Below are 16,105 nucleotides of genomic sequence, written 5' to 3'. Positions count from 1 at the left end.
CCATGCATATGGCCTTCAAAACACGTGGGGCCATCTCGAACTGTGAAACTCAGGCTCGTATTTCTGTAACAAACACTTCAAACGACATCGCCCGTACAGCGAGGTGGTGTTCTTCAGAAAGGACAGACAACCAATGAGATGGACCATGAAACCTGGATCTTCACGTTGAGGTAATGCTTCCTGCTACTTGGTTCTCTACAAGAAGGGCAATCCCATTGGGATAAAAAACAAGAGCATCCTTCCTGTAGATGTTATCTACATCTAAACTGACCAACACAGACTCTCTTTAGACTCGAAGGATAGAAACACACTTCACAAAGTGACACAGCTCATTCTCAAAAAGGTGTCTGCTCCCCAGTAAAGGTGCCACCTTCTCTCTATGGACTAAAGCAAGCAGTCTAAGCTCAGGCAACTCATTTTTAGGTATTTAAGTCTAAATGAGCTACAACTCAATAAGCTCCTCACTGCTCAGACTTTTTGAGGATGACATCCCAATGGCCACTGAGTCCATCCTGCTAAACAACGGGGGCCACAGAACACCACCCAGGAACTGGATTTCAAGGTCATCACTTGCTAAGCTACCAGAGTTTCAGAAAGATGTCTGAGCTCCTTTTAAGATTCCAAGTGATAGAAGATCCCTGGCACAATTCAATACAATTTTCAGCAGTGAACTGTGCTGTTACACATGATGTATTTTCCAGTTTAGATTTACAGAGCTCCAGCTTCTGTTGCCTCCTTGTCAAATTAAAACGTGATGCATAGCCAGAAACCTGTTCTCAACTACATCTGGACCATTCAACTTCACAGAACAAGTAGGATTTCAAATACACTTTGAGAAACACACGCTCATTTTAAGTGTCTGAACACAAGGCACAAAATCCACTGAGCTATCAGTAAAACCTTCCAAGAAAACACAGTTCTGCAGCCAACCTGAAACACCTGGGAGCCAAAGCTTTTACGCCCATTCACTGTCATTAGAACTTTGTATCAATTTATTATCAAATGAGTATCCACTTTAAATTCTAGGTCTTTGAGTTATATAGGAGCAACCTGATCTAAATATGAAATTGGTATTGCTCTAAGTGGGGAGCAGTTACCTGACTTCCACAGGGTTTTCCCAACCTACTGAATAATTCTATGATCACACATACCTACATGTATCTGTATCTATATCTATAACAGGATGAGGTGCAGATATGTTTTAACAGAACTGCCTGAAAGACATTATAGCTGCTATTTTACATCAATGACTTCTTTTTACACCACTTCACTGCAATCACAGTGGTCGCAGATTTGTACATGGATGTGCATTTGGGTGCAACCAAAAAAACAACCAAACCAATAAAAAGAAAGCAAAAAAAAAATAAAATCAGCTGATGAAGCTCTGGAAATAGAAGCACGATGAAGAAACAAGCCTAGGAGAGGATTATGTGAAGGTCAATGGCCCAAATGCAATGCCTGCATTTCATGCTGTGTGCGAGATGAAGCAATGTCTTGGCTTAAAAATGAAACAAAACAGTAGGGAAAAAACTCCAGCAACCTGCAGAGGTCTCAGGCACAGTTTCATTGTCATTTTCATTTCCTGTATATTCTGTAGAAAAGCAAGACAAAGAATAGGACAACAGGGAAAAGTCCAAGTAGTTATAATTCGGCAAACTCTCTTATCACAGAAATACAAAGCAGCACTTCCCTCCCCAAAGCCTGCTCATACTTGACCCAGCTTCTCAAGGATTACAAGCTGTTTGCAACATGAATAGTAATGCTTCTTCCCTGCGTTGCAGCTATGTCGTTACAAGACCATAACATTCATGACAAGACAACCTGAAGAGCCCCATACACAAGCTGCAGGGAAGCAGTCCCATTGGAGAACACTTTACCCACAGATACCCAATCTCACACAAGCCACTATCAGTGATGAGACAGAGGCCGATCAACTGGTCAATTGATTTCCTTCTCTCCCAGCTACTAAAGGGGAATGTAAGGTGAAATCCTGCCTGTAATCAGCAAATCACCACAAGGTATTAAATGCTGATCAAAACCAGCCATTACCAACACAGAATTTTTATCATAATAATAGTATTACCGGTATTAAGCAGTCAATTTGTCAGATGGAAGAGTCTCAGGGGAGAAACACAAAGTGGAAAACAGCTTTTAATCTTTTAAAAGAAATGTCAAAAGAACTTTTTCAAAAGCATAAAATCTCTCTCCTTAGAGGTGAGCTGTGTTTGTAACTTAGAGCAGCCCGAGCTATTTTCAGATCTTGGTAAGACAAAGACGATGGCCTTAAGCAGTAACTTCACTCCTTTGGCCTTCTTTTCCCCACCCCTTTGCGTTCTAATCCCTAAAAGTCAGGTTTTTAGTGGAATTTTTAAAAGATAGCACCTCAAGTTCTTGTATTCCAGAATTACTTCAGTCTGCTGTCATTAAAGAGAAAATTCATGTCAGAAGAAATTAAAGAATCATATAATTGTGCCAATATGAAAGCACAGGGTTTAAAGTAAATGTATATGCCTTTGTTAGGGCGCAGAACATACATGGAAGCCATTACACAATCCACACACTTAGCTGGAACAGAGAGTCCAAGCTCCAGTTTCTTGAAAACCAGCCACTATAGCTTCCCTTTGAGTTAGAAGAAAGAGTTGGAAAGTCACAAACAGAATGAGATGAATGATGGGGAAAATAACTGACTCAGAGGAAGGGACAACAGAACGAGTTTAGCACCAAGATAACATTAATACTGGAAGACAGTGAACTTGTCACAAAACAGTAAATTTGATGGAGAGCTTATTTTGGTAATTTAAGCTTCATTCACTCTTGAAAGGCTTAAAACTCTTAAAAGAGAAAACAGACATAATACTGAAGACTTAATTAAAATATCTCAAAAGCTTTCCATTTCTCATTCATTCACAAGCTACTTCTATGAATTACTGCAGACTGTAACTACAGCCTGTATTCTGAACTACAGTAAATCATGAATGATTTAACACTGCTTTATCTCTGACCAAAAAGATCAGCTTTATACCAGCTAGGGTGTAATTTAATCAGTAAGCAAACACTTCGGTTCAGGACTGTGACACAAGACCTTTGTTACAAAGATCTCTGATAATCAGCATCCAAGTTCAGATGCATTCTCCTCCTTTTTCTCAAGCTTTGAAGAGTAGGTTTCACAAGGATCAGGGCACATGAATCGGCATTCTACAGTCTGCAGAATATTGTGTTTTAAGCTATAGTCTGCATACAATAAAGCAGATGCTTTCTATGTTTGTTTTTATAAGCAGAAATGGCAAAATATCCAAGAGACAGCATCACTGTGCTGCTTGGCTGAATTGTCTGCAGGTCATGCCTCCATTTACAAGAACGCTTTCCACCGTACGTTTTTCAACCTACTTGAAATCAAGTGTTCTGCTTAGTAATCTGAAGTATTGTGATGTACTTTTACAACTGTTATTAAAAATAAGCCATCTCTATTCCCATGGTTACCACAAAAATCACTTTGATGGGATGTGCTTGGTGAATAGCTTCCTATTTCACATGCACCTGTGGCCAACGAGCAAGAACCCACTCAAGGAAAAATGACTAAAACAGGAAATATGTCACAATAACTAGTCAGAAAAATAATCTGCAAAAGATGAAACAAGTACTCCCAGGCTGACCACAAAGCCTGCATTTTCACAAAGCTAAAAGTATGAACTGTTGTGAAGAGTTACCTTGCCAACACGCTCCAACTACTAGCTGCGTCTCTATCTTTGAGGGATGAAGTGGGTAATCCTCAGTCACTGGGAAAGGATCATAGGAAACCCCATCCACGTAGAGAGTTACCACTGGGAATTCCACGCTGACAACATAATGATGCCACTCCTTGTCACACACCTGAGTGAAGACAATTTTAAACATTCTACTTTTATTTTGGGTTTTAATCACACCTGAGGAACTGACCTGGTACTCATTTTGCATACGCACCAATGACCTCTAAGCCTGTACAGACACACATTGTCTCACACACATGGCATGCATCTGACAAGCAAACCAGCTGTCAAGTATCTACAAATTATTTCTTTTCTTCTATTGCCAATGTTGGAAGCTGTGTGTAGTTCTGTTCCTTTAATAACAGCATATTTCAATGTAAAAATATGTATCTACAAGCAAGAACCTTCTGAAATAGTTATAATACAACTTTATTTGATAAAGGATCTGTGTCGGCTATGAGGGACTGTTGAGAGAAAAATGTGACTGTTTTGAATAGAAAAAAAGCCTTCCATAATAGAATTACAGTGAGAGCCGACTAGTTTTGGAAAGTAACAATCTTCCCATAAGGGCATATATGGGCATTTTACCATTGAAACAGGAAACATTGCCCTGCACAGAAAATAGAAGAGCCTTAGACATTAGAAAGTAACTCATCACTTAGGTAACTTGCAAAACGGACCTGTAACAGTAACCTACAGCAATTACAAGAGCCTTTATCAATTTACAGATATACAGTGTTATTTTATCACTCAGATCCAGAGGGCTAGAAAAGCACACAGCTCCATCTGTCTCACTCTTCATGATCATAAACATAATGAGTTTATAGAACTAAGTTCTGCAGTATTTAACAGGACCAAAGTGAAGATTAGTTATTAAACCCTTCATACTCGCATCTAAAATGATTAAGTATATATATGACTGAAAGAAAACAGACAACCTCTTTGTGAACAGGAAGCAGAAAGTACCTGCATCCCTAGAGGCCTATTAACTCTTTGTGGAGTAAAACTTAATTAAGAAGCCTGATTTGTAGCTACTGCTCACAATGTGTAAAGAGTCACAAATTTTATTTCAGTGTGTAAAGGGATTAAGTTCTTCTGTTATCCTATTTTAATGCTATAAACTGGAATACTTCCTGCCTTCTCATGCACACTACCTTATGTATTTGGCGAAGAGAACTGCCATCACAGCTAAGAGACTAACATTGTATTTTCACATACAAACCCACATTTCCCTACCTTTCAAGACAATGACTTGTACTTTGATTCGTGAGTTTCACTGGGTTTAGCAAAACCACTACAGTAGCGTTTTATGTTCAAGATGAAAAGGTGAAGCTGCATATCTGACACCCGATCACCAATAAAATAAGTACTGTTGTGTCCTATAAAACATGACACCAGGAGTCTGGAGCTGCTAAAAGCACTTATTAATATTATACTGTCAGGTAGTTTGGTCTCCAATGGCTTTCACTGCATTCTAACATCCTACCAAGTCTTCTTCCAAACTTACTTGGTTCAGTTTCCAGTGAAACTCGGCAGGTTTGTATGTTTTTTCCTCTGAAGGATCTTGGCGGAAAAGGAAAACAAGTCGGCAGTTGTGCACATAGAGCGTGTAATGGTGCCGGTTCATATCTGCATGAGGGGTTCAAGTAAACATCATTATTTTCTGTAAAGCTTCAGGACCCCACAAAATTCACCTGTTCTGCAATTTCATACGTAAATTCCCATGTAGCTGATTGGAAGAAACAAATGTGGAAGTAAATCAGACCTTTTAAAAGGAACACAAAACATCTGTAACGGTAGTTAGGGTGAGCACCTTTAAAGAACCTATGAGTAATCCACTGTACAACAAACAGACGCGTCACAGATGAGCCTGCCAGCGGGAGGAAAAGAGAAACAGCTCTGTTTGCAAACAGAAGAGCTTTTTTGTTCCAAGTGAGTAGCTTCTATCATATCTAGTTACTGTTTTGAAACATGTACACATGATGGCAGGTAGACGTGCTTTCCTAAGAGAAAACTATGTAGTTGTAGCTGGGAAGGATTGATCATTTCAAATGAATACAAAGGTGAAATGCTAGAGAAACAGGTAAGAAAAAGGAAAAGAAACATTTTGGCTACACCATCCATTCCATGGCATGGGGGAGTCAAGATAGGAGGGAATGAAAAACACACCAAAATCATGTCAATCTTTCAGCCTGACCGCATTAAATCTGACTGTGCTGTTCAGTGCAATTTAGTCAAAATTGCCTCCCTGTAACAAGCCTAGTTCTAGTCTTTCAATATGGCATCATACACCATTGAAACGAAGGCAAGTATCTGTACTACCAGAAACTACCTGTGACCAAAATTATATGGTAAGGGCAAACCAAGGAATAGGAAAGGAAAACTTGTTTTGAAGGTCTGCTTCCCGTGTACTTTGAAACAGGAAAAGCTGTATTTACATTTGCCTTTTTTCTCCCGTTCATTCACTTCCATGAATTCAAAAGTATGGGTTTTGGTTAACAAGAATAGGTGAAGGCAGGCAGAAGAGGAGAATACCTGTACCTACTTCTGCATGACAGTCACTTTTCTCCTGTTCAAAGAAATGCTTTTAGGATATTACAAATACTGTTAGATCTTTCTTATTTTCAAATAAAACTTAAAATCTATTCAATGTAGTTTCCTTTGAAAAACCCAGCAGCATTTTAAATGAAGTATCTTTCTAATACACTGAACAAATCCACTGCGCCAGCTAACAAAACCAAGAGTTCTTTTACCCCCATTAGACAGCAATTAGGGAAACAGGGTTATCAGATTTGCTTCTTACTAATAGCATCTCTAAAATGATTGTGTCTGCAGCATTCACAGAGACAGAGATTATGCACAGGGTGAAAAATTTCATCACTGGAGGGAGAGAAATTATCTCCTCTTATAAAGAAAGATACAGCAACAAATGCTGTCACTAAACCTGAAATATGTATTTGAATGATTTTAGGCAGTATCAAGAAAAAGGCTATTTTTGGAGATGCAAATCAAGACTGCACTGCAAGGATAAGTCATCTACCACAGCAAAGAAATGCATGATGTAAACTGAAATAGAACTAGAAAAACAAGTCTGCCTAATCTGAAGCTAGACAATCTAAGGCCATGACTACAGGTAAGCACAAGAAAAAGTGACTTTCACAATTCATTTCACTTCCAAGAAAAATCTAAACTAGAGAAAAAAAATAAAGGATCTCACAGATGCTGCCCCAGCATATAAATCCAAGCAAACCCAACAGTGAGATCATTTACAGTTGAAGTATTGACAAACCTGTCTTGTCTGAATTGCACAGAATTGTTTCTTTCTCTTTGGTTCCGGGCCCATGCCTCATCCATACTGAAATCATGAAGGGCTCTTTTAGATTGATTGTGACAACGCCATCTGGAATCTTCACAGCTTGAGTGCCATTGAATTCAAAGACTTGGTCACTGTCATGACCATTATCTGTAGGAAGTCCTATCGTCCAGTTAGCAGCACTACTTGGAGGTGGAAGTAGCTCAGCTGTGCCAGAAGCAGCACCTACAACAAAAACACTCAAATGAAAAAAAGGTAGAAACTAAAGTAGTCACTGCTACTTTCAAACCAAACTGGTTTGCTGAGCACCGTCAGGATTATGCACTACCACCACCCACCAGGCAATTCTCCCTTTAAATAAGGTGGCATTAATAAGAAACATGTAATAATCACAATGACTTCTATAAATTTAACCTCTGGGTAGACAACTCATCTCATTAGAATTGTTTTGCTTACTATCTCTGCAGCTGTAGAGCCTTATTTTGACTCTCTCACAAGAACCATTACATGAATACCACTTGTCCCTCAGGCCCATGAACATGATGCCTTTCTCTTAACAGTGCACCAGTGGCAAGACTAGTATCCATCCAGTTGAAGAAGGCTGTATAAGCATTCCATCCCAGATCACTGTCCAATAATATCACAGGCAGGAGCAATGATACCCAGCAGGTACTCAGACTGCTGTTTTTTCAAGCCTAAATCATTAATGTCACAGTGACATCATTAGGGAATAGCCTGGGTATCTATTCATACCTTCAACTAACTTCAAATGAATTTGAAGATGCAAATCATTAATGATAATTCATCTCATCTCCATTCTTCCATATTGGCTAAAAAGGATTCATAAACTTTTCACAGGATCTTTAACTGCAGGGTATGCGGATACCAAGGTGCCCTTAATTCCCAGGATGAGCACAGCATGGATGTAACCGATGCAAGTAAACTCTTCTTTCCAAAGCACACTTCCCTGGTTTTCCATCTGCTTTTTCACCATGTATTTTTTAACTGCATCATTCACATCCATCATTGTCCCTGGCCAGGCCAGGGGGCCTGGAACTAGATAACCTTTAAGGTCCCTTCCGACTCAAACCCTTGTAAGATTCCATCATTATGCTCCAGGAAAAACAGAGAGGTTTTAATGGATAAACCCTTCCTTATACTTAAAAGTATTTCAGCTCTTGGAACATGAATCTCAAGTGAAAGAAATTATTAGTCTATATAAGCTAGTGGAGAGGCAGAAGAAAGTGATTCTTTACTGCATTTGAGAATCACTTTGTCACCTCCAGCCAATTCCATGCTTTTCACTGCATGCTAGAAAACTACATGCCAATGAAGACCATATCTACTCAACTGATTTGTGGTCAAACTGAATAGTCAAAGAAAAACTACTAAGACAGAGAGGTGACTTGATCTGAACAAAAGCATTCTTACCACAAAGTCTGTGAATGGATTTCTCAGAGTAGGTGTCTCTGTCACAGCCTTTACCAATATGGTTGGTTTCTAGTTCAACCGTTGCTTGAATTGAGGTTACTGGCTCATCACATGTCTCCAAATGCATACCAGGGAATAGAGCTAATGCACCAGTACCAGGCTCGTATTCTATTCTTTTGCTCCAGCCTGCATATTTATACAAAGAACAATATTAACAGTCTCTCATGTTTAACTGAATGTACCAGCAAATGCTAAAAGCAGACAGGGAGAAGATGAAACTAACCTTGCCAGCCAGGCTTGCATGTAGGCTTAATGCTAATTTTAACCAACACATCCTCAGCAGCTCTCTTCTTCCCACAGTCATATGCTGTTACTGTCAGTTTATACTGATGTTCTTTACCATAGTTTAACTTTTCTGTGTTTTTTATATAACCTGATAAAAGAAAAAAAAAGAGCAATAATCAAGACATCAATTTCTATTCATTTCTCAAGGTCACTGCCACATTAAATACACCCAGATACCACCTCTGTACTTCATACAGGTCCCAAGACTTTAACAGACACAACTGGAGTGAATTAGCCCTTCACTATTTGAGTTTTCAATGCCTGACATCAGGCGCAGATCCTTAAAAACTACATAAATCCAGAGATGAGCACACATACATAGAACAGCAGGTAGATACTTATCAGACTCTGAATAGCATATTACCCAAAATGAAACTGTTCAGAGGTGGTAACTGATACATAAATTACCAATCTGCACACCTGTGACAATTACCCATTGGCAATTCCCCAAAATTATCCATTGGATCCCCAAAAACTCAAACTAAAGCCCACTAAAAACTGGTTTGCTGTGATTAATCAGCTTGCTTGAACACCTAGAAGTAGTTCTATAGATCTTGAAGGGTCCACAGATTACCAGTGGAAAGGAACAACCTAAACAAATCACTGCACTTCAAAACCAGTAACTGTAATCTCCAGAGCCACATCATGAGCATCTCAAATGTTAAAAGCACACACAGGGAATCCTGTTTTTAAAAGCTATACTAAAATGGAATAGAAAACTATAGGGCTGGGGGGGAAAAATGCCTATTAGGAGCTGGTTTGAAACATAATACAGCTACCTTTATTTTGAAAAGCATTTACCAAGAAACAACAAACATGCAACACACCATCTGCTCCTGACATCAGCAGACAGCAGCACATGGTGTTGGCACTGAAAGACATCTCATTTCTCATTATCAAACTGCTGAACACCTCCATTTAACTATGTTGTAGGAAAGGGTTAAACCAGGCCTGCTGTAGTTTTAAGCTGAACTGTCTGAAGTCCTATTCTTAGAGTGGCAAATTACAGTAATTTCCACTCCATTTCACACGATTTTCTTACCGTCTTTGTCAATAGCAAAAGGTACATCCGGAGTTACAATTTCATAACTGCAAATCTGGCTGAACTGGGGGGAGCAGTCTGCATCCACTGCTTCCACTCTGAGGATGTTGTCATACCTCTTCCCTTCAATAACCGTTGCCTTGTATGACTTCTCCTTGAACACAGGGGCGTACTCATTAACATCGTTCACCTGAATGTGTACTGTTGCTCTGGAAATAAAACAGAAAGGTCAGTTCCTATATAGCCTCAGCTCCTATTCATGCAAGGAATCTGACAGACCTTCACAACCTGCACAAGCTCCCTCTTGTACAGATGAAGCTGTCCTTCACGATTTCAGTTCCCAGAACAAACTGACCAATGACTAATAAAACAACCAGTCTCCACCACTCCAACTAGGAAAGCAGTGGATGTTTTCCTAGTGTGCTGCTACAGAATTCAGTGTAGTTCCAGGTTATTGCTTACTGTTGTTTATTTGCAAATAAAATCCAAATTTTTGTATTGCAACCATTAAGTTGTCGCAGTCTTACAGAAATACAACAAACCCCAGCTGTGACAAAACAGGCTCTTACTTCTGTTAAAACATCTTTCTAGTTCTTTCCTGCTGTCAGAGTACTTGATATAAACACCCAGTTCTTATTTCATGTGAACAAGAATGACAGTTAAGACTGGTCTTAGACTCAGAGCTCAGTCAAGTGCATTTAATTAGCTTGCTTTGGCTAATGAAGCACTGAGCTGGCTAAGACAGTGAAAACTGGCTTATTTCTTGGATGTAGGAATGAAATTTAAATGGAAGAATCACGTAAGTGGAAGAAACACTTTAACACATCATATAGCCAAGCCAGATTATCCTAAACACATAGCAGCTTGAATTACATCATTTCACACTTGTCATTGATTGCTGGTATATATAGAACAGGAAAATAATGCAGTTTCTGTCAATGCCCAAGAAGAAAAGGTGAATGATGGAATGTAAACTAATACACAATTTGACTGCTACAGCCCTTCCATTAAAGCAAAAGTCTTTAAGGTTTTATTTTATCCTGTGTGCTCAATAAATGTCATGAAAAAACCCAGCCTTCTGTATAAAACAGCTTTAAACTCCTGACTTAAAAGCTAAATTCAAGCTGAACTTTCAAGGCCAGGCTTGGAACCGGATGAGCTTTAAGGTCCCTTCCAACTCAAACCAGCCTGTGACCCTATGAACCCCAAGATGGTTAAAAGCCACAAAAAAACCACCACACAGACAGCACTGGGCAAGGGAAATTTCCACAGTAGGTGCAGGTCTCAGAAACCCAACATTCCTGCTGTGGGTAAAGAAGAGCTGCAGAGCATGCTGCCAGATCTGCACTGCTTCATTACGCAGCCATGAATTTGGATAACCATCTCAACCAGCACAGGCAGAAAAATACAGGTTAAGTTCTACAGTGCAGAGAAGGAACTGTACGCTCTCAAACCAAAGGATATAATTCCAGCCAACCCAATAAAACACGCGGCGCCTTATTTCTCTTTGAAATCTTTCTTCAAAAGTCAAATTGAATATCACATAGTTCTCTGTAAGTGTAATTCTTAAGGAGATAACTTTCTGCTATTTGAAGCATACAGCTATAGAGTAACAAGGTCATATTTGTCACCAAGATGACTGCTGCTGTCTATTCCTCATCTTATTTATGCCCTTTTCTTCACACAGATGGTAATCTTCCACATGCTCTGCAGATGTTTACACCAGGGTGTTAAAACTGTTATTGTCAAGGGGATTTTCTAAAGAGCATTTTAGATTGTGGTTTTTTCTTTAGATAAAGACTAGCTGAAGATTGCTTTGTTCTCGTTCTTTAATCTAGGCAGAGAGAAACTTATGCTATTGATCCGGCTTTTTTCAGCAAGGCTGTCTGGAAACGACAGCAACATGTTTCCATTTCCATTTTGGTTAAGTTTAATAGAGATTGACCTCTCAAACCAGTTTTTTGTTTTACAAACTGAACTCTGGAACAATGAATGGCTTGGAATCCCATGCAAACTCTCTGTATCAATTCTAGATGGATTTTAACTGTATCAGGAGTTTTCCTGCTTCTATCCCCACACTACTTTCTAATGCAAATTCGGAGACATCAAAGGATAAAGCAGTTACCAGGAGCCAAATGAGCTTTATGGTCCAACCCTAACCATTCTGTATGATCATTGAGAACACAGCTAAAGAGGTGTCAAAACAGCTCATGCTCATTTTGCTGCTATTTGTAATACCCTTAAAGCCTTCCAGTAGTAACACTTGGTTTACATTTACTCTAAATACACAGACCATAAATCACCATGAGCAGGAGACCACTTGAAACCAAACTTCCCCTCAGCCTACCACAGATTTACTTACTTGTGGGATTTCTTTGCATTTGCTCCATCTGGTCCCTTGCCACAGTCATAGGCCTGTATGGTGAATGTGTAGTCCTTCTGTAGCTCACAGTCAAGCTTTTCCTTAGAGCGTATTATTCCCTCCCCAGTGGATTTATCCACTACCACTGCTTCAAAGGGAACATTTTGCCCGTGAATTTTAAATCCACAAATCTCACCTACAGATTCAAAGTAAGAGAGGTTAGAACTGGTCAAAACCATTACACTTTCATTTTGTTTCTTAAATAAATGACCAAATATTTTGCAGCCAAGGGTTTGTGAGGGTCTGTGGACAAAGCAAGAGCACTGTGCTTTAAAATGGGTGATATCTGGGAACTTTAGTAAAAAGAAGCATACGTCTGCCTTCCAAGCAACTGGTTTACTTTGCATCCATTCATGCAGGAATACAAAAGAGAAAAAGAGAAATGTAGACAGGCATTTCACAGGAGTACTTGATATAGCTCTAGGGTAAGAGATCTTACGAGAGCATACAGCCAAGGCCACTGGTAATATCTTCCATGCCAAGCTACTGGGAATAGCTGGGCAGCTTGTTCATTTTGACCAGAGCAAAAGGTTAAAATGCACAGTTACAAGTCAAGGGATGAAAAAGCTTCAAGTACAGGTTCAGCACCGTAATTACAGAAATTCTGTCAACAGATCAAGGAACAAAGTCTTCCTGTGCAATGTACCTGGCTAAAATTAGGGAATCAAAATAAACTACTGAATGAGAAAGGTAGAAATACCAACTTCTCAGGCATCCATTTCAACAGCTATCTGCTAACACAGACAAAATCTGTTAGTCAAGGAAGCGCTCACATGGGATGATTTAGTAGGCTTTCCCTTCTATTCAGACTCTTCATCCTAATAAACTTGCAAGAGAAGTCCCTAATACATCATTTTAAACCCTATCTAAACCTAATATGATACTACAAAACCTCTTGCTTGCACCACTAGGTCCATCTGTCAGCCCGTTATGGGGAGTGAGCTTAGCACACCTAGCTGTGCTGACAAAAGGCACTCAACAAACATTTTGATCACCTGTATTTTGTTTTTACCTGTGTAACTTCTGTCTTGAAGGTGATTTTCTTACACCAACATAAACCACTATTTTGCTATTCTAGTTGCAGTGGTATCTCAGTACCAAGGATGCACTCCTGCTGCAAACATGGCTAGAGGTATTCAGTAAAATGTATTTGATTTCATATTTTAAGCTGCTGAAGTACACTGCAGGGAAGGTGTTACAACGCTTCAGCAGTTATATATTACTTTCCAAAGCATATGAAAAAAGATGTCCCAAAGAAGTAAGCTATCAGTGGAAATATCAGAAAACACTATTTAGCCCCAAAACAACTTCTTCAGTGTCCATATAGTGTTCAATAATCCCAAGTGGTTCAAATGGATGTCTGATTTACAGATATTTCTAACCAAGGGTTCGGTTACATACAGATTTTATCAATATATTTGAAAATAGAAAAAAACTGGGAGAATAAATGGGACAAAAGAACATGACAGGATCTTCTGTTTAAGTGCTGATTCCCCATTTCATAACCAAAGTTAGTAGGTTAATATTCATAAAAGGCATAGAAAGAACCCTTCATCACCTTCTTTGGTGACTGTCACCTCAAAACTCTCTAAAGGGAGAAAAGATAAACCCAAGTCAGTCACAGGAAAAGTTGAAAGGGAGCAAATAAGGAAAAGGCAAAGATGCACACATTACACAGAAAAGCTTTGGAAAAATTGTCTTTTCAAATTCCAGTGGAGATTTGCTGTAACTGTTACAATTTTAGAGTTTTAGTTTTGTTAAACAAGATTCAATCTTTTAACTCCAGGTTGCCATTTGTGCAATTTTGAAGGATTTATCAAAAGGCTTTTTTCTTTTTCCCTTTTTTAAAAAATACCAACTGCTAAAGATACTTTCCAAATTCCATATTGATGAAGAACTAGAAAGCAGAAGTTATCGGAATGTATTACACTATTCTACGTAAAGACGACACACTAAATAACTTACACAAGCTTTTATCTATTCTACTGAAACCACCATGTTTCTACAAATAAAACCTTCATATCCCCCTTTTGAGCTCCAGGAAAAACACTAATAAATTAAGCAGTCATGAGATTTTTGGGTTTCCACATACATTTTTAGCAGTTTAGGTTGTATAACGCTTCACATTTGCCAAATGTAAATTCAACACCAAACTTGACAGTATTGACATAATTCATGATTTAAAAATATACACACTAAATTGTCAGCCTGCTGAACATAAAAGCTTTAATGTAAGAAACGGGGAGGTAGAGGGGGAAGCTATATATTTTCCTAGCAGCACATCACTTTTCCAGGTTAAACAAGCAACCCAAGCTTTTATAGTTTTAGTCTACTGCTGAAACAATTTAATGCTGGACAGAAGAGATTCAGGTACTCAAATATATTCAACTATTAGTACTGAGGATGCCCCAAAGTAGTCTGGCTTTGCCCTTCCAGCCATTCCAGGAAAGTACAGCCTTGCAGTGTCCTGGATCTTCCACACTTACGAGGAGATCTCAGATATAACTGAGTTTTACAACAGTATTAGATGACTGACAGGCACCTGGAATGGTTTCACAGACTTAATGATCAGTTATCCCTGCTCTTCACTCCCCTGGAAATCATGTTAAACCCCCAAACTACCACCTTTTATGTATCACTCAGCATATCAAGTATCATCAACATCTTTGACCTGAATTCCAGTACAAGAGAGCAGACCTGTACCCTTAAAATCTCTTCTCCCAGATCTCCTGGTAATTCTTTCACCTTTCAGCTTGCAGTAACACAATCAATTCAAGTCTCCATTCTAGAGTGGCCTTACGAAAGAGACGAGGCACTATAGTCACAGAGAAGCATTTTTCTTAGACAGATTTACAGCTTAAAAGTGAAGCAGAAACATAATTAAGGCAAGTCACCTTACAATGCACGATGGCCTTCATTTTAAAAGGAGCCAGTGTCTAAATAGCTCTCAGAAGGTTCTCCCCGAAAGTCCCTTCAGGTAATCCCTAGATTTATAATCAGCCCTTGATTTTAACGCACTCTTGTGGCACCCACATAATTTATTTCAGTCTATTCTTACACAGGATATAAATATAATCCCAGATTTTAATGTGTTTTGGCAACAGGATCACCCAAGTAAGTTTTACACTGTTTAAATTCACGGCTGACACCACTGATCAGCCAGAACTGACATTCCAACTGCAGGCTTTTAAATACTGCACATCTCTGACTCCTCTACACCCACCTCCCTGCTACCTTCCAGTAACTCTGGGAGTCAAGCACTGTGTGTGAACTTGAAGATTGCAAGAAGAAAAATAATGTAAGGGAACATTAAAGCAGAAAGCCTGATAATGGGGGGAAGAGGGAGAAGTAGAAGAATGCAGCAATTACCTCTTTGAAGAAGGGAAGGCTGTTAAAAACTGGTCAGTTCTTTATCATCTGAAGTGACCTTTAACTCTGGCATCAACCCCAATGTGGCTGCTAGGAAGTTCAGGCATTACAGTTTTGGCTTCTAAGCGTAAGACATAAAGAAGCTCTCTGGTAAGGATCTGTCTCCAGATGCTTTATAAGGGGTAAAGCTTTGGCTTGCCCTGTACTGTACAGCTCAACTCCTGCCAGATGTTTCTCAGAATAATAACTGACCCAACAATCGTATTTTCTACTTCATACACAAGCAAGATTAACAAAAGTCCTTTTAGGACTACACTGACAAGGTTCTCGTGACTGGAAAAGTTAGCATGCATGAAAACTTTGGTGTTACTTGCAAGTGCTCTAAATAAGCAAATGCAGAGCTCCCAAACTAACAGGCTTTTTGAGCTCCCTTCTTC

At 39.2% G+C, this 16,105-nt stretch overlaps 1 protein-coding gene across 4 annotated transcripts in view; it reads right to left on the bottom strand.

Annotated features, from left to right (window-relative positions):
- The window catches only part of CLSTN1 (calsyntenin 1), a 36,271-nt gene that overhangs the window by 7,047 nt on the left and 13,119 nt on the right, over nt 1–16,105 (bottom strand). Inside the window, exons 3-11 of one of the 4 annotated variants that reach the window (XM_057431882.1) lie at nt 13,858–13,887; nt 12,240–12,435; nt 9,878–10,086; nt 8,774–8,923; nt 8,491–8,676; nt 7,036–7,284; nt 5,254–5,375; nt 3,708–3,870; nt 1,541–1,591 (exon numbers count right to left, since the gene is read on the bottom strand). In XM_057431882.1, the coding sequence (XP_057287865.1) occupies nt 1,541–1,591; nt 3,708–3,870; nt 5,254–5,375; nt 7,036–7,284; nt 8,491–8,676; nt 8,774–8,923; nt 9,878–10,086; nt 12,240–12,435; nt 13,858–13,887 (1,356 nt within the window). The remainder of the gene's footprint in view (nt 1–1,540; nt 1,592–3,707; nt 3,871–5,253; nt 5,376–7,035; nt 7,285–8,490; nt 8,677–8,773; nt 8,924–9,877; nt 10,087–12,239; nt 12,436–13,857; nt 13,888–16,105) is intronic. The other 3 variants (XM_057431899.1, XM_057431891.1, XM_057431905.1) reach the window with 3 other exon arrangements.

The sequence above is a fragment of the Pezoporus wallicus genome, unplaced genomic scaffold (genome assembly GCF_028554395.1).
Source record: "Pezoporus wallicus isolate ANWC-B61680 ecotype Strahan unplaced genomic scaffold, APGP_CSIRO_Pwel_v1 contig_8006, whole genome shotgun sequence".
NCBI lineage: Eukaryota > Metazoa > Chordata > Aves > Psittaciformes > Psittacidae > Pezoporus > Pezoporus wallicus.
This window is presented reverse-complemented; position numbering and strand designations above follow the sequence as displayed.